Below are 22,599 nucleotides of genomic sequence, written 5' to 3'. Positions count from 1 at the left end.
TACTTATAGGCCGGGCACGGTGGCTCATGCCTGTAATCCCAGCACTTTGGGAGGCCGAGGCGGGTGGATCACGAGGTCAGGAGTTTGAGACCAGCCTGGCCAACATGGCGAAACCCCATCTCTACTAAAAATACAAAAATTAGCCAGGCATGATGGCGGGTGCCTATCCCAGCTACTCAGGTAAATAGCTTGAGGCAGGAGAATCGCTTGAACCCAGGAGGTAGAGGCTGCAGTGAGCCGAGATCATGCCATTGCACTCCAGCCTGGGCAACAAGAGCAAGACTCTGTCTCAGAAAAAATAAAAAGCTACTTATGTCACAATGACAAGACAGAGCCAAATAGAAATAAAGAATGAAACAGTAAAACCAAAATGATCTTCATTTAAAAAATCATTTTCTTATATTCCACTATAGGCTTTTGATACCAGTAGATCAAATTTACCTAACTGAAACTTAGGTAAATTCGGTTTCATGATCATGGTACATCCACATTAATCTGTTACACTGGCTGCAGGCTAACTTCCCAAATAAAAAGGTCAGCGCTCTGCCAAAATATGATCAGGACTTACCCTACAGGAGTGAAGGATGTCTTCTGGAGGACAGTGGCTCTGGAAGCAACAGATTTAGCATGTTCTAGTTTAACAGAGGCCTGAGTCAGAGGCTGAGACAGAACATTGGTGACTTGCAACTGGAAATTTAAAGAAAACATTATTTGTTACAACAAAGGTTGCAGGAGTGAGAATTTTGTTTCTGGGACGCTTCATCTATAGGGTTCAGGAAAGCAAATGCCCTGCGTCGGGGAAATCTTCGCTGACCTTTGGACTGCTACCTAATCCTAAAGTGGATTATTACAGACATGAGTCACTGCACCTGGCCAACATATTTACTTCTTTCTGATTCCCTATTCTATCTACTCTACTACAGAACCTTTAAAAGAATTTATCAGACTGGGCATGGTGGCTCATGCCTGTAATTGCAGTACTTTGGGAGGCTGAGACAGGAGGATCACTTTGAGGCCAGGAATTCAAGACCAGTGTGGGCAACATGGCAAGACCCCATTTTTATCAAAAAGATAACATTTTTTTAAATTAAAAAATTAGCTGGGCATAGTGGCACGTGCTTGTAGTCCCAGATATTCAGGAGGTTGAGGCAGGAGAATTGCTTGAGCCCAAGGGTTAGCATGAGCTATGACTGCGCCACTATTCTCCAGCCTGGGCAACACAGGGAGACCCAGTCTCTGAAAAACAAAAAATTCCCAGCCAGGCTGGGTGCAGTGGCTCATGCCTGTAATTACAGTACTTTGGGAGGCTGAGATGGGAGGACTGTTTAAGGCCAGGAGTTTGGGACTACCCTGGGCAACACAGTGAGACCCCGTCTCTACAATAAATAAATAAATAAATAAATCAGCCAGAAAAATACTTTAGGATGGTATCAGCAATGGGAAAATGGAAGAAATATGGATAGCACTAATAACTATCACCTGTTGAAAGTCAACTATATGCATATATTAGGTTGAGCCCTTTACAGATATTCCCTATCAATTGTATGAGACAGACAGAATAATTCTTATTTCACAGATGAAGAAACAAGCCACAAGAAGTAAAGGAACCGATGAAGCCCACATGGCCAGTTAAGTGGTTGAGCCAGAACTCAAACCATCTATTTAGCTTCAGAGTCAATTCCTTTTCCACTTTGTTCTCTTAGCCCCTCTTAGCTCACAGCAAACAATGTTAATCACGTTACTTTATACCTGACTCTTTGTTGAGGGTATACAAGTTGTATATGTAGACAGAAAATAGGCAATTTTGAAAAACAGAGTACTCGCTCAGGAGGGTATCTGCAGGGGACACCAAAGTCGAACTAATGGGACAGACACAACTAAGTGGAAACCCAACTCTTAGACATAAATAAAATGCTAATTTCTCATGAAGATCTTAGCTTATTGCTGGTTCCCAAACAAGAGCAACAAAATGGACCATAGTCCAGATTCCTGAAAGCCCTCCACTAGGAATGACAATCAGAGGGGCACACTTTGGGCATGGAAGTCATACCCGCAGGATAGCCTGTTCGTGAGTGTCGGAAGCAGAGCCCTCGGGCACAACCACAACTGGCACGTGGTAGCGATTATGGGAGAGCACAGCAGCTGCAGAGGCCACGCTGAAGGCTTCAGAGAGGGACTCGAAGTTCTTCTTGCTGAAGATCGCGTTCATCAGCTGGATGACCTGATCCTGAAAGACAAGCGAAATGCAGCTGCTTATCTTCCTCCACTAGGAAGGCAGGAGGGACACTGCTGTAGATGAAAGTCACTCCCTATCTGTTTCAGGTGTTCATATGGGAGGTCTTTTGGCCACTGATCCAAATTCATAGATGGAGAAAACGCAAATATTCTCCATTTATACTTAGAACTTGGATTTGGTTGTTTTTATCCATCTTCCATTATAAACTGAAATTCATGATTTGTCAGTTATTAAATAAGTGCTTACTATACAGGCTAGGTGTGGTAGCTCATGCCTGTAATTCCAGCACTTTGGGAGGCCAAGGTGGGTGGATCACTCGAGGTCAGGAGTTCAAGATCAGCCTAGCCAACATAGTGAAAAACTCCATCTCTACTAAAAATACAAAAATCAGCCAGGCATGGTAGCATGTGCCTGTAATCCCAGCTACTTAGGAGGCTGAGGCATGAGAACTGCTTGAACCCAGGAGGCAGAGGTTGCAGTGAACCGAGATTGCACCACTACACTCCAGCCTGGTGACAGAGCAAGACTCTGTCTCAAAAAAAACAAATCGTAACAGTCCGGGTACGGTGGCTCATGCCTATAATCCCAGCACTTTGGGAGGCCGAGGAGGACAGATCATGAGGTCAGTAGATCAAGACCATCCTTGCTAACACAGTGAAACCCCATCTCTACTAAAAATACAAAAAATTAGCCAAGCGTGGCGGCATGCGCCTCTAGTCCCCCATACTTGGGAGGCTGAGGCATGAGAATCACTTGAACCCGGGAGGCAGAGGTTGCAGTGAGCTGAGATCGTGCCACTGCACTCCAGCCTGGCAATAGAGACTGTCTCAAAAAAAAAATCATAACAACACTTACTACACAAATGCAGGGTACTTCCAGATAACTATTGAGATATTATAAAATACAAAATACATAAAATAATAATCACTTGCTAAATGTCTATATATGCCAGGCATCATGATAGGTGCTTTACATGCATTAACTCAAATTTTGACAAAAATTTATAAAAGACTGGTATTACCAATGTTTCCCTAAAAACAAAACCAAGGCTAAAGGAAACCGAGGCTAAAGGAGGCTAAGTAACTTCTACAAGTACAACATTAGCAAGACTAGCATTCAAATGTAGGACTGCTTGTCTCCAAAGTCCTTCTACAAGAAAATCTGCTCTCTCCTGACTCCCATTATCCTCCCAACTAAGCAACCTTTCCTCCCAACCTGCCTGCAAGTAGTACACTGAGGCTAAGTTTTTATTTATAAGACCAAACTTTATAGCTAAAATGTACATTAAAAGGAAACTAAAATAACTCTCCATGAAAAACTAATAGGGTGCTTAGAGGAGAAAACTGAAAGCAATTTCTTAAAAAAGTGGAACCTAAAAAGCATTATTAAAATTCTAGAGGTTGTTTGCTTAGGAGGAAACATTTTCCCCTTCAATCAGTTTTGTTTTTTAAAATCTAACGTCCAACAAAAGAGCTCTCTTGTTCTTGACAGTGTTATTCATAGTCAACATGAAAGAATTTTCTTTAATTGGACCAATTACAATTTTCCATTACTAGGCTGTTGACATGTTAAAATGGGTGACTGTTCACCACAATTGTGTCAAAAGCAGTGACAGCAAAATTACTCCAGCCAAGTACCTGGTTAGCAGCAGCTTGAAAATAAAGAAAGAAAATGTTTAAGTTGTGTATGTACAAATCATCAATTCATCTACTTTACTGTATATAGGACAATCTGTAATCTGTACCATAAGACTCACACTCCTGCACTCTCACCCATAACAGAAATTTAAAGAGAGTATATTTCTTTTTTTTTTCCTTTTTCAATTTTTTTTTTTATTGCATTTTAGGTTTTGGGGTACATGTGAAGAACATGCAAGATTGTTGCATAGGTACACACATGACAGTGTGATGTGCTGCCTTCCTCCCCATCACCTATATCTGGCATTTCTCCCCATGCTATCTCTCCCCAACTCCCCACCCCCTGCTGTCCCTCCCCTATTTTCCCCCTACAGACCCCAGTGTGTGATGTTCCCCAAAGGGAGTATATTTCTAGACTCCTACACTTAGAACAAAGGAAGGGACACAGAAAGAATGCAAACACACGAATAACTTATTTGACCATACATATCCTCTGGAGAAAATATGAAATTAATTCCAATTATCCAAGACAGATAACTACTTAAAGAAATTTGGTACAAAACTCGTAATGCATAAAGAAATAAAAGTTCTCACTTAAAACCCAAATCTCTCCTCCTAAAATTTAAATAATAGCAGCTTGTATTTTCAGTACTTTAGATTTAGAGCTGGTAACTTCTCAGACACAGGGTACAAAGACGGTCCTACTCAAAAAGACTTCCCACACACATTCTAACTAAAGGTTCTTTCAGGTTAACAACTTCCTCTTGAAATAAAGAATTAACTCTTGGCAGATGTGTGACAGACACACATGCCTCTCCCTGAACTATTCCATCAGCAAAGATTAGCTAAGATTTCGCCATTGCTGAGGATAAGGGGGAAGGGAGGAGAAGCAATTCTGAGCCCCGAGAAGGATTTGAATGGGCCACCAGAGTGGAAAGCATTCAAGAGACAAGCAGAAAGGGGTATTGGGAAGAAAGAGAGATGAAACAGGAGTAATACGTGTGGCTTTCTTGACACTACCGCATGACATGTACATATCCCATTTAAGGCAAGTGTGGTTTGTTTACACGTCTGTCTCACTAGCAACCCATTTCTTGAAAACAGGCATTACATCTTTCCATTTCTCATTCTTTTTTTTTTTGAGACGGAGTCTCGCTCTGTAGCCCAGGCTGGAGTGCAATGGTGTGCTCTCAGCTCACCGCAACCTCCACCTCCTGGGTTCAAGCAATTCTCCTGCCTCAGCCTCCCAAGTAGCTGAGATTACAGGTGTGCGCCACTACGCCTTGCTAATTTTTACATTTTTTAAGTAGAGATGGGGTTTCATCATGTTGGTCAGGCTGGTCTCGAACCCGACCTCATGATCCGCCCACCTCAGCCTTCCAAAGTGCTGGGATTACAAGTATGAGCCACCACGCCCGGCTCTATTTCTCATTCTTAATGCCTAACCCAAGACACTGAGTGACAGCATTCCAAGGTACTGTCTACAAATCCCTCTCTGATAAAAGCTATCCTTAGCAGATAAAACTGATGACCCCTTTGGGTTTCATGCCCGAAAACTGTTAGACGGGTACCTCCTTAATGGATGGCTCAGTCCCCACATGATCCATGAGCTTGTAGGTGGCAGCTACAAATAATGCTGTTGTTTCCAGTCCTTCTTCAAACTGGAGGTACACACCCCCCAGTTCATCCAGGCGAGCAACAAGGTCCTGCCATAACAAAACAGAAACACACTGGATGTCAAGTAACAGCAGAAATGAGATGCACAAACCACATCAACCCCACTGCAGACAGCTTCATTACATCTCTCACTCTAAATCTGAAGACCATCTCAGTCACTTAATACTTTCTCAAAAATGGTGCTCAGGCAGAGCAAAGTATATCAAACAGACATTTGAGGAGAACAGTATCTTCTGCAGTTCTGGGAGGGCTCCTTCCCTGGCCCCTTGTACACAAGCCCAAGCCCAGGAGTCATGGCAAGGAAGGCACCAGCTGCTCTGGGTGGAAGGCCAGTGGGCCAGGCTGCAGTGCACCCAGGAAGCAACATGACACAGATGGAGTCCATGGCCATCCATTTGAATATCACCTACAAAGCATGGCATTTCCTGGAATTTCTTACTCAATGCTCCAAAAAACAAAGACAAACTGCTCTCCTAGGCAACATGACTACGCAGCTAACGTGCCTGTGAACTATGCAGTGAGAACACCATCAGGACTGCTTGTTACCCTGGCCAGGCAGTCCATGAGAAGCCCTGGAGGAGTATGATATTCTGGGCCAAGGCAAGGATAGAGCAATAATAAAAACCACTGTCACCACTTCCCCAGCACCTGTTATGTAAAAGGCACAAATATTCCTCAGGACACAGTACCCTAATACAAAGAACACAAGTGTGCCATGGATATAAGAAGCAATGTAACTGGCCATAACAGATCTTGCATGGCTACCTGCAAGACTCTTCTGCAGGGTGTCAAAGATATGAGCTGGGAGATCCATTTGGCAAAAGATTCATACCTCAATCTCCTCCACGATGCTCCTCAGGTCAGCCTGCTGGGACAGGTGGGATGCTGTCTGCAGAGCCTGGACCGTTCTGGAAGGTAAAGAGTAGAAACCTGATGAATAGCAAGTCTCCTTTCATCAATTCACCCCTTCCCATATTTGGACAACTTCACAAATATCCTACTCTTGTTCTTTAGAAGTACAAGTTGGTCTTAGCCTTTAAGGAGTTTACTTATAATCCAGTTAGGACAGGTATGACAAAACCTGGAAAAGACAATCACAGCTGAGAAGGCAACCCAGGCAACAGAACTGGCAATAAAAACCACGGGCACTGGGCTGGGCGCAGTGGCTCACACCTGTAATCTCAGCCCTTTGGGAGTCTGAGGCAGGCAAATCCCTTGAGTCCAGGAGTTTGAGACCAGCCTGGGCAACATGATGAAACCTCATCTCTACTAAAAATTAGCCAGGTATGGTAGCATGTGCTTGTAGTCCCAGCTACTCAGGAGGCTGAGGTAGGAGGATTGCTTGAGCCCAGAATGTAGATGTTGCGGTGAGCCACTGTACTCCAGGTCTTAGAAAAAAAAGATTGAAGCAAAATTCACATAAAATTAACCATTTTAAAGTGGACAATTCAGGGGTGCTTACTACATTCACAAAGCCATGCAACCACCACCTGTCTAGTTCCCAAATATTTCCATCAGTCTAAAATAAAATGCATTTGTTGAGCATGGTGGCTGACACTTGTAATCCCAATTCTTTGGGAGGCCAAGGCAGGAGGATCACTTAAGCCTAGGGGTTCGAAACCAGTCTGGGCAATATAGTGAGACCTCATCTTTACAAAAAATTTAAAAATTAGCTGGGCATGGTGGCACATGCCTATAGTCCCAGGTTCTCGAGAGGCTAAGGTAGGAGGACCACTTGAACTGGGAGGTCGAGGTTTCAATGAGCTGTGATTGTACCACTTGTACCACTGTACTCAGCCTAGGTGACGGAGTGAGACCCTGTCTCAAAAAATAGATAAATAAGGCTGGGTGCGGTGGCTTTCCCAACAGTTTGGGAAGCCAAGGCAGGTGGACCACAAGTTCAGGAGTTCGAGACCAGACTAGCCAATATGGTGAAACCCTGTCTCTACCAAAAATACAAAAATTAGCCAGGTGTGGTACGCGCCTGTAAACCAAGGTACTCAGGAGGCTGAGGCAGGAGAATTGCTTGAATCTGGGAGGCAGAGGACGCAGTGAGCCAAGATAGTGTCACTGCACTCCCGGCTGGTGACAAAGTAAGACTTCGTCTCAAAAAAAAAAGGTAGACAGACAGATAGATAGATAAAACCCACTGAGCAGTTTCTCCCCACTGTGTCCCCCGTTACCCCCCAGCAACCAGCAATCTATGTTCTATCTCTATGGATTTGCCTATTCTGATACTTCATAGAAATGGAATCACACATCTGTGTCCTTTTAGGTCTGGCTTCTTCCAGTCAGCATAATGTTTTCAAGGCTCAGCCATGTTGTAGCATGTATCTGTACTTCATTCTTTTTTTGGCTTACTCATATATTTTTATCTGTAATTCTGGAAGATACGCTTTTTAAGATGGAATATGATAGGTGTATACATGTAAGATTTATTAGATTCAATTCTCTTAATGCAGATAATTTAGAAAATATAAATGGTGCTTTTCTGAGTGAAATGGGGAAAGCAGAGGCCCCCTGGTGGTTAAACGGACTGCTGCTTCCATGGCAAATGGCTTCCTAATTCCTAAGAGATGACTGGGTCCTTGTGTAAAACCACCACTTATCAAGTCAATGTGTCAGGGAATGTAGAGCAAGAATCTGTCTGCTTATGTCAAGATCATAACAATTTAGATTCTCTCCATGGGAAACTAATTCCATTAAGATGACAAGTTGGAAAACAGCAGAATCACAATTTACAGAGAGACAAGCCCCAGAGTACTCAACGACACCTATGGGATGCTTGTTGTTATAATACACTTGAGAAAATGAAACCAGAATTTCCAAAGGAGATAAAAATCACACATCTGCCCATGATAAACACTGAGCTCAGAAAAGGCGGTTAAGATAGCCCAGAAAGAACTTCTCAATTAAGATAACATTTTTTATCTTTGGAATGAGTAAGTGCCGTGCTGCTAACAACCTCAGAAATTTTAGAATGAAATTAATCCACTGAGTTTTAGAAAGTTTTGTCACTGGTTTTAATTACTTATTCCCCAGCCAGCAATTTCTTTTTCTCTGGAGTACAGTACTATATTCAAACAGTAAGAAAGCAGATCTTATCTTGCTAATATACAGCAGATGATTCAGAGAAATTGATTTATGAGAGACTACAAATGACATCTTCTCAGATGGTTTATTCAAACCTACAAATATTTTCTTTTTTCCATTAAAGAAAAGTTTACAAATATATACTTCCTAAAATAAGTCCATTTAAATATGGAAGGCCCACTCAGAAGAGTCCTAATTTATATGAGATTGCCTGTAATAGGGCACATTAGTAGTAATATTATATAAGGCATCTTACCTGTTGGATTTCACAATGACCCTACGAGACATTCTCCAGGTCTGCATATGAAAACACTGAGGTTTAGGGGAGCTAAACAATCCACTCAGGGTCACAGAGGTTGAGTAGAAGAGTGGATTTGAACACAGTTCTTTCTGCTCCAAAGCATATGCTCTTTCTAACTACAAGCTTTCCACAAGACAGCAGAAACACAAAAGTATAGTTTCATCCTTTATTAACTCCATTGGGTACAGACCATGCACCAGGCTCCGTAAGCACTATAAATAAAGCTTATGGCTGGGTGTGGTGGCGCATAGTGACTACAGTCTCAGCTACTCAGGAGGCTGAGGTGGGAGGACTGCTCAAGCCCAGGAGTTTGAGGCTATAGTGAGCCTTAAATATGATCGCATCGCACAGCAGCCTAGATGACAGAGTGAGACCCTGTGTCCAAAAAAAAAAAGCTTACGATCTAACAGAAATAACAACAATCAAGGAGGTAACAAACTCTCTAAGAAAGAGATCTAACAAACAGATGGTCCAGAAAAGGAACTCCATTTCTTACGTGCCCACTAAGAACCAGGCATTGCGCTAGGGTCTTCACATCTATTATCTCACTGAATCCTGTCAGTTGCTCTGATGTGAGAATTATGGGTTTCATTTTACAGGGGAGGCTCAGAGAAGTTAGAAATTTGGCCAAAGTCACACAGCAAGGAAGGAAATAGCTGGTGTTCAAACCTAAGCCTGTCTGACTCCAAAGTGGACATACTTCCCTTGTACTTCTTCCTGGGGTTCTGAGATTTTGAGGAAAGAGATTTTCCTTTTTGCTTGGAGGGAAATAGGAAGTTTTTTTGTAGAAGGCAGCACCAAAGTAAGGCACAGGCACCAACAGTGACATCATGGCATGAGATGATGGTGACTGGAGAAGCATTCCCCATGAGGGATTATGAGCAGAGATCAAAATATCTCCTGAAATCAAAGCCCCAAAAGGGCCAAGCACTGGGCAAAGTGTGTACAAAATGCCAGCCCCAGAGTCACTGATGACTGACCATGTGAATATGAGGAGGGTGTGAGGATGACAGAGAGGGAATGTCAACTGCCTGTGACCTGCCCTTAACAAAGCTTTAAGCTTAGAGAAAATCTGGTTGTTAGCAAAAAAACAAAAAACAAACAAAAAACCTAGGAAACACCCTCACTGTTTTGAAAGGGGAATCACCAACCTCCTGCTAAACAATGAACAGGACTCCAGAAATGTACTCCACATCCTCTTTCAGGGTTTGCAATTAAATGGTCTACACAAAGAAAACAGTAAAAAAAAAAAAAAAAAAAAAAAAAAAAAATTACTGTTTTAAATGAGGCGTTTAAGTGTTAAAAAAAAAAAAATTAAACTAGCCTGGGCAACATAGAGAGACCCCCATCTCTACTAAAAAGTAAAAAACATTAGCCAGGCAGCCAGGCACAGTGGCTCACGCCTGTAATCCCAGCACTTTGGGAGGCTGAGGCAGGTGGATCACTTGAGGTCAGGAGTTCAAGACCAGCCTGGCGAACATGGTGAAAACCCGTCTCTACTAAAAATACAAAAATTAGCTGGGCATGGTGGTGTGTGCCTATAATCCCAGCCACTGACACTGAGGCAGAATTGCTTGAACCCAGGAGGCAGAGGTTGCAATGAGCCAAGATCGCACCACTGCACTCTAGCGTCAGAGTAAGACTCTGTCTCAAAACAAAAAAAAAATTAGCTGGACATGGTAGTTTGCATCTGTAGTTCCAGCTACTTGGGAGGCTGAGGATCACCTGAGCACAGAGTTCAAGGCTGCAGTTGAGTTGTGATCATACCATTGCACTTCAGCCTGGGTGACAGAGTGAGATCCTGTCTCTAAATAAATAAAAATTTAAAACTACATATATTATCACTTAAAAGCTTAGCAAAAACACCCTAAAGTCAGTTACAGTATTTCCATTCATAAGAAACAGGAAAGGTGCTTCTTCTTCACCTAAGCCTTTTGCAGAGTAGTGGAGTCTGATTCCTGGAATACTCCACCCTCTGAGCCTCCACCTCTTCCACCAGATGCTGCCTCTCACAACTTCCAGGGATTCTGTGAGCTCCCACTTTGCAGAGCCTCCACTGCCAACATGTCATCCTGCCCTGGCCAAGCCTCAACAAGACATGCATGTGGCTCCTTCTCAGTTACCTGCCCTTGCTCTAGCCTTCCAACCTCAGAGGGCAGCTGGATCTCTAAGTGTTGGTGTGCTCACTCTGGCTGGGCACTTGCCTCCTCTTTGCGAGGCTTGCAGAAGACTGCGTCCATGTGAGCTCCATGAGGACAGGGACCTTACCTGCCTACCTGCAATCATGTTTGCGGTGCCTCGCACAGCACCTGGCACACAGAAGTAATTACTGGAAGTATTTGCCCAGGATGTATTTGCTGAGCCAATGAATGGGCCCTCTTAGGATAGGGCCCGAGACAAATGAAGCCTGCAAAGTGCTTAAGATGACAACTCACGCCAGCACAGTCTCCTCCTTGCTGAGGCGAGCGGTAAGGGCACTGAGCGCTTCTTGGGATGCCAAGGGAAGGCCAAAGCCACTGAGAGCGGCAACTGCATGGTAGATCTGGGTAACAGATGAGTCCTCACTGACAGCTGCCAGAAGCAGGTCTTTGGTCTCATTTGAAATAGAAATCTAAGAAAGAATTGGCAGACACAGGGTTTTAGAACAGGTCTTGGCAATTTGTGGCAGGCATGGCAAAGACAGCATGCAGAGCAGCTGCCAAAGTCACACCCGCCAAAGTCACACCCGCCTCACATATGCTCATCCCCCTCTAATCCCCAGACATCAGGATTAAATGTTCGCAAAACCTCAGTACAACACTCGCATTTGAAAACATGCAGACAAGTTACCTTTCTACTTATACGTTTCTCCTATGTTCAATAAAATTACTTCCCAGAAACCTGGTGTAGGGGTACACGTTGAACATTTTTAAATGTTAAAGGAAGATAGAAGGGAAAAAATCAACACCTCCCAGAAGAAAGGCAAAAACTGCACAAAAAGGTTATTTAAAAATCTTGAAAAGTAAAAACTTAGGAGAAACATAAACTATACTTTCAAAAATCACAGGAATGGAATTCCCACCCACACAATGAACTCTCATAGTTAAAAAAAAGTATTTTTGACATGACCCTTCCCCCTTTAAAAATGCACTTTACAAAAATTAGCCGGGCATGGTGGCACACGCCTGTGGTCCCAGCTACTCGGGAGGCTGAGGCGGAAGAATCACTTGAACCCAGGAGGCGGAGGTTGCAGTGAGCCGAGATTGCGCCACTGCACTCTAGCCTGGAGACAGAGCAAGACTCAGTCTCAAAAAAAAAAAAAAAAAAAATGCACTTTACAGTTAAAGTCATTGTCAGTGGAGGAACCCGGACTCACCTCACATCCTGAGAGAGCCTGGCTGGCCTGGGCGGCATAGAAGAGGGAATCCACATTGCTGGGATCAAGGTTAGATTTGATGTAGGTACATGCTTTCTACACAGGGAGGAAAAGTCAGTGTTAAGTGGTGACACATGTCATGAACCAGGAAAAGCAAAGACGTTTTTAGATTACATTCTAAGCCATTATAGATGGCTTATAGAATGAGCTACATGAATTTAGTTTTTTAAGTAGTTACTTTCTATAGGACACTACATTACCCAAAATTGCTCACTTCATACAAAGAGCAATAAGCCTAAAGGCACTCGAGTCCTTCTGAACCTTAGAAAGGAAAGAAGGAAACCACTTCACAAATCGCTGGTCTGGCCATGGCCTGTGCTGGGTATTTATGAAGCTCTTCCTTTTAAGACCTAACGACCCTTTGGTAGATATTATCCCCATCACCTGAAAAAGAAACTGAGGCTTGAAACTGGCAAGTAATCTGATGAAGATGACAAAGCTACTAAGTGGCAAAGTCTCCTCTGATTCCAGCTGTACTGGCATCTCCACTTGGACGTCACCAAGGCCAAGTCAGGCTCAACAAATCTAAAATGAGCTTAAGGCTGGGTGCAGTGGCTCACGCTATAATCCCAGGCCTCTGGGAGGCTGAGGTAGGAGGATTCCTTGAACTCAGGAGTTCAAGACCAGCCTGGGTAACATGGTAAGACCCATTTCTATAAAAAATTCAAAAATTAGCTGAGCATGGTGGCATGTGCCTATGGCCCCAGCTACCTGGGAGGCTGAGGTAGGAGGACTGCTTGACCTTAGGAAGTTGAGGCTGCAGTGAGCCATGTTCATGCCACTATACTCCAGCTAGGAGACAGAGCTAGACCCAGTCTCAATAAAAATAAAAATAAACAACAAAATGAGCTTAAAACCTTCTAATTCTAGCCAGGTGTGGTGGTGGGCACCTGTAATCCCAGTTACTTGGGAGGCTGAGGCAGGAGAATCACTGGAACCCAGAAGGTAGAGGTTGCAGTGAGCAGAGATCATGCCACTGCACTCTAGCCTGGGTAACAAGAGCAAAACTCTGTCTCAAAAATTAAAAATAAATTAAAAAAAAAAAAACCTATTTCTTCACCAGGACTTCACAGCTCATGCACAGGTATCACCACGCATCCAGTGACCCAAACCAGAAACCTGGGAATTGCCCTCAACGTCTCCATTCCCCTCCTATCAAGTCTCCCTCGTTTTCATTTCTCAGGCCCGGTCCACCTCCGGTTTCTGTCACTGCCTCAAGGCAGGCCCTTGCCATTGCTCACCTAGACTGTCCCAGTCATCTCCTAAGTGGTCTAAAGCCATGCAGTTCATTCTGCACACTGCTTCAAGAGTGATCTTTGCAAAATACAAGTGTAACTGTGTTGCTTTACCTTTAAAACCCTTCAGCGGTTCCTTATTTTTCTCAGACAAGATCCAACTTCTGACATAGCATGAAATGCCTTTGACTAACCCTCCCTTCTCCATGCTGCCTTCATCACCACAGCCCTACCTCCAACCCAAAATCTTACCCTCCAGCCTCCTGCAGCTGTACCATGCTCTCGCCATTTGCCATGCTTGACCTGCTGCCCACCCTGCCGGGAGCACCTTTTCTTTGTCCTCCTGCCTCCCAAACCAGGTCCGATCTTCAACTCTGCTCAGATCTTTACCTCTTTCAGACAGTCCTCCCAGGAGAGGCCATGTACTCACCCTCTCTAGTGCTCCCCCAAAGCACGTACCACACTGTACTTACTAGTACTTACTAGTTCCCCCAGTGACGAGTGGCCCAAGATTGGGGACTTTGCCAAATGCCCATCACAGTGACACACACAGAGGAAGCACATCATGAAACCCACTACTGCTACTCTCCTCGACTCCAAGAAACAGTATCAAATCATTAGAATGCCAAATATTTTGGTTGAAGTAATACAAATTCAGCTATTAAAAAAGATGTGGCCATAGTAACAGTTAAAAGTGGGTGCTGGCTGGGTGCAGCGGCTCACGCCTATAATCCTAACACTTTAGGAAGCAGAGGCTAGAGAATCATTTGAGGCTGCAGTGAGCTGTGATTGCACCACTGCAGTCGGGCATGGGTGGCAGGGCAAGACCCTGTCTTAAAACAAAGAAAAAAAAAGTGGGGGGACTGGGCACTGCAGTACTCACCTGTAGTCCCAGCTATTCAGGAGGCTGAGGCAGGAAAATCCCTTGAACCCAGGAGGCAGAGGTTGCAGTGAACCAAGATTTGCGCCACTACACTCCAGCCTGGGCAACAGAGTGAGACTCCATCTCTCCCACCAGAAAAATAAGTAGGAGGTGCTCCTGGAGAGCAGGACAGGGTGGAGGGCGGGGCAGGGGCACGGTGCCTTCACTAACAGCTATTCTGCATCATCCAGCGTTTTACTGTGTGCACGTGCTACTTCAACCAAAACATTTTTTTTTAAATTTTACGAGTGAAATTTAAATAAGAGACTCAAAACAAATGAGTTTCAACCAGAAGTTTTTAAAGAAGCCAGAGGGAGAAAGGAAAGAAACAAAATACTTCACTTTGCATCAACTAGAGATCTGAAGAGAACAAGTTAAGCTACTCAAGGAGTCCTAGCAGTGGAATGCAAGGAAGCCGAAAATGCGTGCTTTGTCGCCATCTGGTGCTTTACCAATGGAACGACAACACTGGAGACCCCAAAACCAATGACTATGGTTACTTCTACCTCTATCATTACCTCTTTCTGAGTACTTAAAATGTGTCAAACGCTGTTCTAAGTGCTTTATGAGCATTTCTCATTTAATCCCCAAACAATCTCATGCATCGGGCACTCTTATTACCTTAAGTTTACAGATTAGAAAACTGAGGCATTAGAGAGACAAAGTAACTTGCCCAAAGTCACCTAGCTTTTAATTGGGGGAAACAGAATTATCTCGCTCCATAATAGCCTGGCTCTGGTGTCTGAGCTATAAAACTTGTACTTCTCAAGAGCCCACTAAAAACGATCTGTTCTGGAGTAAAACAAGCATCATTCCTACACTAATTCTTTGCAAAGACATATTAAGGTAAACAGGTCCAGCGTTCTGTGGCTTCAAAGCCCAAGATGTTGATGGCAGAGTTTACACAGCAGCAGAAGACCTGAAAACTGCCCCCTAAATGTCCACCCCCGATCTGCTTGCTTCCAACTTTCTATGCTGTTAATACTCCAGTTAATCAAACATCCTCTTGAGCAAAGAACAGCAGTGCTTTCTTCCATCGTATTTTTTCCCTTACAACTCCCTGAACCTAATCAAATATGGAGACCCATAGAAAAGACGACAAACCTCTCATCTGCCCTCCCCTGCCCTATTTCCTCCGGAAACAGCTCCCAGTTACTATGGTTGCCTCTCAGATTGGGCTTTGCAATCTCTTCAAACTTTGTTACTGTGGCTTGCTGCCCAGGCCCACACCAGATCCTTTCCAACCGGGCCCACCTTTCCCACGGTGCTTCTTACCGCGCTTCCCCACCCACCTCTGCTCCAGCTGCACAAATCTCTCACTGCCCCGAAGCACAAGCACTTAGAAGCCTCCAGGCTTTATACAGCCTGCTCTCTCCATCTGGAAGCCCACTGCCTCACCAATTCAGCTTCTCCTATAACACATTAACAAAACTCAAGACTTATTTTAAAAAACAACTTCCCAGCCAGGCGTGGTGGCTCACGCCTATAATCCTAGCACTTTGGGAGGCTGAGGCGGGTGGATCACCCGAGGTCAGGAGTTCAAGACCAGCCTGACCAACATGGTGAAACCCCGTCTCTACTAAAAATACAAAAATTAGCCAGGCGTGGTGGCGCATGCCTATAATCCCAGCTACTCGGAAGGCTGAGGCAGAAGAATCGCTTGAACCAAAAGGCAGAAATTACAGTGGGCAGAGATGGAGCCACTGCACTCCAGACTGGGCGACAAGAGCAAAACTCTCAAAAATAAATAAGTAAAACTTCCGTCAACCCTTCTCTCCCCTCCAGCACCACCTTCTCTCTTCCCACACAGCCACACTGATCCAAAAACTTGCCTATGCTCCAGTCTTCATGTCCTCACCTCCACTCACTCCAATTTGGCTTCTGCCCCCAGCACGCCAGAGGCAACCTCCAAATTGTCAAAGCAGAGGACATTTTCCAGTGCTCACTCCTCAACAATGGACAAACCGATCACTTCCTTATTGGGAAACACGCGCGTCCGCAGCCTTCTGGGATACCACCACAATTTCCGGGGTCGCCCACTTCTCTGGCAGCTCCTTCTCAGTTTCAAACTCTCCTGCCATTTCTCAACTCCTAGGCCCAGCTCTCATCCCACCACCTCCTGCCTTCCTAGGCCATCTCATCCGTGCCCATGGCTTCATCCCAAACTTCTACACAGATAATTCTCAGGCCTGTACCTCCAGCCCAGACTTCTCTCAATAGCAACTTACATGACTCAAAGGTTACATGACTCAAGCTCACCATGGTGAAGACCAAATTCGTGATCTTTCCCAGACAAACCTCATTCTCTTCCTGTGTTACTATCTTATGCAATGGCCCAACCACCCATCCATGCAACAGAAGCTGGAAGTCCAGGTGTTCTCTTTTGTACCCCTCCCGCATTCAACCTTGCTCTGTAGCCCCCTGCTATAGTCTGTCTTCCAAAAAGCAAGAGAGAAATCTTTCCAAAACGCAAACTGAATCACGATACTAGCTGTTGAAAATCTACGGCTCGTTGGAGACAAATCAGAACTCCTCCTGCCTCATTCTTCTCCCGCCCACTCTGTTCCACACACCCGCTCCTTTCAGTCTCAAATGTAACCTGCTCTCTAGCCTCTGCATAGGCTGCTCCCTCTGCCTGAAGTCCCCTCCCTCCTTCGTCTCCCAGGTAACTCCTCCTCTCCCTTTAGAATTCAGATCAATCATATCTTCCTTCACTTCAGTGCATACCACATGTCAGGTGCTTTCTAGAAACGGGGGATACACAACAAATAAAATGGACAAAGTCCCTGCCCTTAGAGAATAGAGTGAGATTTGGGTGATGTACTTTGGGTTTGTTTTTGTTTTGTTTGTTTTGAGACAGGGTCTTGCCCTCTCACACAAGCTGGATTGCAGTGACATGATTGTAGCACACTGCAGCCTCCAACTCCTGGACTCTAGCAATCCTCCATTCTCAGCCTCCCAAGTAGCTGGGACTACAGGCACACACATCACTAAACCAGATAATTTTTTTTTACTTTTTGTAGGGACAGGGTCTCATTTTGTTGCCCAGGCTGGTTTCAGACTCCTGGCTTCAGGCAATCCTCCCACCTCAGCCTTCCAAAGTACTAGCATTATAGGCGTGAGCCAACACGACTAGCTCAGAGTGAGATATAAATTCAGAGATTTCCTCAGGAAAGCCTTTCCTGGCAAATTAAAGTCCCCTATCCTACCCTTGTAAAAGTCCCCTATTTATAACAGCACATATCTCACCTTCACAAAACTTAGTGTTGATACAAATATTCACGTATGTATTTGATTACATGACTAATGCCTATCTTGGCTATTAGACAATGTATTATTCTTAAGAGTGCAGGGGCCCTCTCCCTCTCTACGGTTCAAGAGTAAATCCCCAATGCATAGCAGAAACTCACTATCTATTTGCTGAGTGATCAAATGAATCCTGCAGCAGTTAGCACAGATGGCAACACCCCCTGTGCAAGATTGTGGCTTTCTAGGCAGACAGGGTGAGTGCTGGCTCCCTCTGCTGGACTCCCACGGTACTTTCCAGAAACGGCCTGTCTGCCTCTCTGTACTTAGCACTTTGTTAGGGTGCTCTCACTGGATAATGAGCTCTCTTATCTTCTCTGCACTTAGCACAATGTCTGGCACAAAGCAGAGGCTCCATAAGTGATTACTGCGTGAAGCACTGTCTCATTCTCTGCTATTTCCAGCAATGAGCTGAGTGTCTGACCCACAAACAAATATACTTACGACTATATGCACTCACCATGTGCCAGGCGCTATCTAAGCACTTTATACTTATTATCTCATTTAATCCTCACAACACTTTATAAGGGATGTATTTTTTAAAAATAATTTGGTTTTTTTGAGACAGGATTTTGCTATGTTGCTCAGGCTGGAGTGCAGTGGTGCTATCACAGCTAACTGCAGCCTTGAACTCCTGGGCTCAAGCGATCTCCTTGCCTTCCTGCCTCAGCCGCCTAAGTAAGAGGTACATGCCACCATGCCCAGCTAATTTCTTTTATTTTTTGCAGAAATGGGGGGAAGGGGTCTCACTATGTTGTCCAGGCTGAGTCTCAAACTCCTGACCTCAAGTGATCCTCCTGCCTCGGCCTTCCAAAGTGCTGGAATTACAGGCATGAATCACTGTGCCCAGCATGTTCTTAATCTTGTAAAAAGCTAAACAATGATATCTATAAAATCACCATTCTGATATGCTTATGTTTTATATAAATATAGCCCAAATGAAAGATGCTCACTCTTTTTTTTTTTTTTTTGAGACAGAGTCTCACTCTGTCACCCAGGCTGGAATGTAGTCGCATGTTCTTGGCTCACTGCAACCTCTGCCTCTGGGTTCAAGTGATTCTCCTGCCTCAGCCTCCTGAGTAGCTGGGATTACAGGCAGGCGCCACCATGCCCAGCTAACTTTTATATTTTTGGTAGAGACAGGGTTTCACCATCTTGGCCAGGCTGGTCTTGAACTCCTGACCTCAAGGGATCCACCGACCTCGGCCTCCCAAAGTGCTGAGATGACAGACATAAGCCAACGCACCTGGCCAATGCTCATTCTAACACTTAAAATCAACTCTCATTCCACACTGCTGTTTCCAGTTTCTATTCTCATTAAACCCCATTTCTCCCAGTTTTGCTGCTAAAACCTCTTGTGAGAAAATAACCAAAATCTCTCCAAAGACTGATCTGTGAGAACAAGCGACAGTGTATCTAGTGGAGCCCAGGGAGTTCTCTCTACTAAGCTGAAGGCAGCAACAGCTAAGCAGGACACGCACCACTACATGGAAGTGACAGTAATGAAGACTTCCTCTCAACTGATTTATTTAGTTTGCACATCTAATGAGGAAATTCAACAGCTCTGAAACATCCATACAACTCCCTTTCTTCCATTACTTATAAAGTGCACACCACCTAATCAACACAGCACATTTCATAAGCAATTAGAATGGAGTATGTGATTAACCCATATATTTTCTGATTAGGAGGCACATTTACAGAGGTCCCATTTTGATTGAGCTAAAGTTTATAGTTCAAATATTTGTTAGACACCTGCCATGTGTCAGATGTATCCTAAGCAGTGGGGATGACAATCTGAAAAAAAAAATGTCAATCAATGAGTACCAGCTGCTAATACTATTACCATATATAGTCATACTACTCATAAGGGTAATACTATGTATTGCCACATGCCATCAATGTGCTAACTACCCTGTACACATTACCTGTGAGCTGAGTATTATTATCTCCATCTTACCGATGACAGAACAAAAATTCTGAAAGGTTAAGTTTTAACAACTTGGAGCCAAGCACTCGGACTTTACAGTCTGCATTGTGAACATAAAGCACATAGCCAGCCCAATCATGCAATTATCCCAACTGCATGGCAGCTGTCCGGATGCCTCTCAATCTACCTCTTCAGCCCTAACCAACATCCTGCAAACTTCTGATGATGGCAGAGAATAGCTCTGGGTGTTTGTTCAACCTAAACCTCCTGTAGAACTCCAAATCACAACACAGATCAAAAGGCATGCTCTGGATGAAGTGAGAACACCTCATTCCTCTGTGACCCCCTACACTGAATCCTGTGGTTCCACCAAAGTTTGAAAACCATCAGGAGAAACTTTATCCTGCACTCAAATCCTGCCAAAGGTTAACATTACTATTCTGCTGTTAATCTCCTATACCTCACAATACAAAACTTCCACTAGCCAATTTGCTCTTTCTCTCTCCCCAGGGCTTCTAAAGACGTCACTGAAAAGCAGAAGTACAATGAGGCATCACTACAGAAGGCACCGCAAATACAGTATCTGCGCCAAGCACTGTCTGAACTCACCTAAACAAAGTACAAATAACAAATCTTTTAAATGTTAAGAACGATAAGAGCTACCATTTGAAGAGCCTTTGAGGGGCATACTGTGATTTCACTTTCTTCTTACAATGATCCAGTGAGGTAGGCATCATAACTCCCTTTTCAGAGAGGTGAAGCCAGAATTAAAATCTTGGGTTAACTGATGCGTATTACTTTTGGGCTGAACTAATTTTATCAGGAGGTACATTCACCTTCAGGATTTATAAGAGTGTAATCATAAGGAAAAGTCTGTTTCTTTAATAGGGTCACACACAGGAAGAAAACATTGGGCAGAAATGAGAGCTGGTGATCAGGAAAGAAATTGAGTAAGCTGGATCTCATATAGCTGGGATTAGCAAACCTTTTCTGTAAAGGGCCAGTTGGTAAATACTTCAGGCTTTCTGGCCAGTCTAGTAACTATTTAACTCTACCGTTAAAGAGAAAAAGCAGTTGTACCCAACGTGTAAATGAATGGATGTCGCTGTGTTCCAATAAAACTTTATTTAGAAAACCAGTCTTCAACCCAGATTCAGACATGGGGACCATAGTTTATCAATCCCTCTGCTGCACAGTATTCAGAGATGGGTGGCAGACTCTGGGTCATTTACTCAGCTTCTCTGAGGTTTTATTCTCTTCTCTAATAGAAGACATTTCTGACCATACAGAATTATAAAAAGTAACTCAAGATAACATATGAAGTGTAACTGGCACATACAAAGCACTCAGTAAATAATACTGATTATTCCAGTCTGGGGCAGGAAATATAAAAGATAAGCCTAGGACATCTCATGTCGTACCAAAGCAAAGAAACTCACTTGGGCCCATGCCTCCAAGATGAAAAAAAGAAGGAACAATGGCTATGTCAAAAAGGGCCACAGCCATATGCAGCCTATTCACTACAAGAACTGTGCCCAATGCACGCCCACAGCCATTAAGAAATTCATCATTCGAAACACAGTGCAAGCCGCAGCAGTCAGAGACGTTTCTGAAGCAAGCATCTTTGATGCCTATGTGCTTTCCAAACTGTAAGTGAAGCTACATTACTGTGTGAGTTGTGCCATGCGGCAAAGTATCAGGAATCAATCTCGTGAAGCCCACAAAAACCAACACCCTCACCCTGATCTAGACCCTGCCTGTGCTCCCCCAGCAAAACCCATGTAAGAGCTGAGTCCTTAAAGACTGAAAAAGAACTGTTCTCTGGAGAAAAATAAAATGGAAATTATACTTAAAAAAAAAAAAAAACTCTCAAATGCTACTGGACAACATAAAATACACACACACACACACACACACACACACACACACACACACACAGAGAGAGAGTTTGGCCCATTGGCAAAAACAGAACAACAATTGAAAAGGATTGAAAGACATCAATTGTGGCCGGGCACAGTGGCTCATGCCTATAATCCCAGCACTTTGGGAGGCCGAGGAGGGTGGATCACCTGAGGTCAAGACTTTGAGACCAGCCTGGCCAACATGGTGAAACCCCTCTCTACCAAAAAATACAAAAATTAACCAGGCGTCGTGGCGCATGCCTGTAGTCCCAGCTACTTCGGAGGCTGAGGCCAGAGGATCACTGGAACCCGGGAGGAAGGGGTTGCAGTGAGCTGAGATGGCACCACTGTACTCGAGCCTGGATGACAGTGTAAGACTCCATGTCAAACAAACAAAAAGACATCAATTAGAAGGTGGGCGCGGTGGCTCTCGTCTGTAATCCGAGAACTTTGGGAGGCAGAGGTGGGCAGATGGCTTCACCCGAGGAGTTTGAGACAAGCCTGGGCTACAGGCAATACTCTGTCTCTACAAATATTTAAAAAAACAAAAAAAATTAGCTAGGCATGGTGGCATGCAACTGTAGTCCCAGTTACTCGGGAGGCTGAGGTGAAGGATCACTTGAGTCCAGGAGTTTGAGGCTACAGTGAACCGTGATCGCACCACTGCACTCCAGCCCGGGCAACAGAGTGAGACCTTGTTGCAAAAAAAAAAAAGAAAGAAAGAAAGACACCAATTGGGACTACGAATTCTGTGCTTGACAGAATTAAACATATTGAACTCACCCTCTACCATAAATAACTATAAAACTGAATGAAATATATGAAATTGAGACACTGAAGAATGGACAGCAAAGCCTGTGATCTTTGAAAGGTAAAAAGTATGACAATGATAGCAGAAATTATGGGAGTTTAAATGGCAATACAGTTATAGGGTTCTTTTATTATT

General features: G+C 44.1%; 1 protein-coding gene across 4 annotated transcripts in view; it reads right to left on the bottom strand.

Annotated features, from left to right (window-relative positions):
• The window catches only part of RPN2 (ribophorin II), a 63,291-nt gene that overhangs the window by 31,267 nt on the left and 9,425 nt on the right, over window positions 1-22,599 (bottom strand). For all 4 annotated transcript variants that reach the window (XM_064382409.1, XM_064382407.1, XM_064382410.1 and 1 more), the window contains exons 3-8: window positions 12,300-12,395; window positions 11,380-11,555; window positions 6,383-6,458; window positions 5,445-5,579; window positions 2,051-2,227; window positions 569-687 (exon numbers count right to left, since the gene is read on the bottom strand). In XM_064382409.1, the coding sequence (XP_064238479.1) occupies window positions 569-687; window positions 2,051-2,227; window positions 5,445-5,579; window positions 6,383-6,458; window positions 11,380-11,555; window positions 12,300-12,395 (779 nt within the window). The remainder of the gene's footprint in view (window positions 1-568; window positions 688-2,050; window positions 2,228-5,444; window positions 5,580-6,382; window positions 6,459-11,379; window positions 11,556-12,299; window positions 12,396-22,599) is intronic.

This window comes from Aotus nancymaae, unplaced genomic scaffold (genome assembly GCF_030222135.1).
Source record: "Aotus nancymaae isolate 86718 unplaced genomic scaffold, 86718_ANA_hifiasm-v0.15.2.pri h1tg000029l, whole genome shotgun sequence".
NCBI lineage: Eukaryota > Metazoa > Chordata > Mammalia > Primates > Aotidae > Aotus > Aotus nancymaae.
Note: the sequence above shows the minus strand (reverse complement) of the source record. Positions and strands in the feature narration are given on the sequence as shown.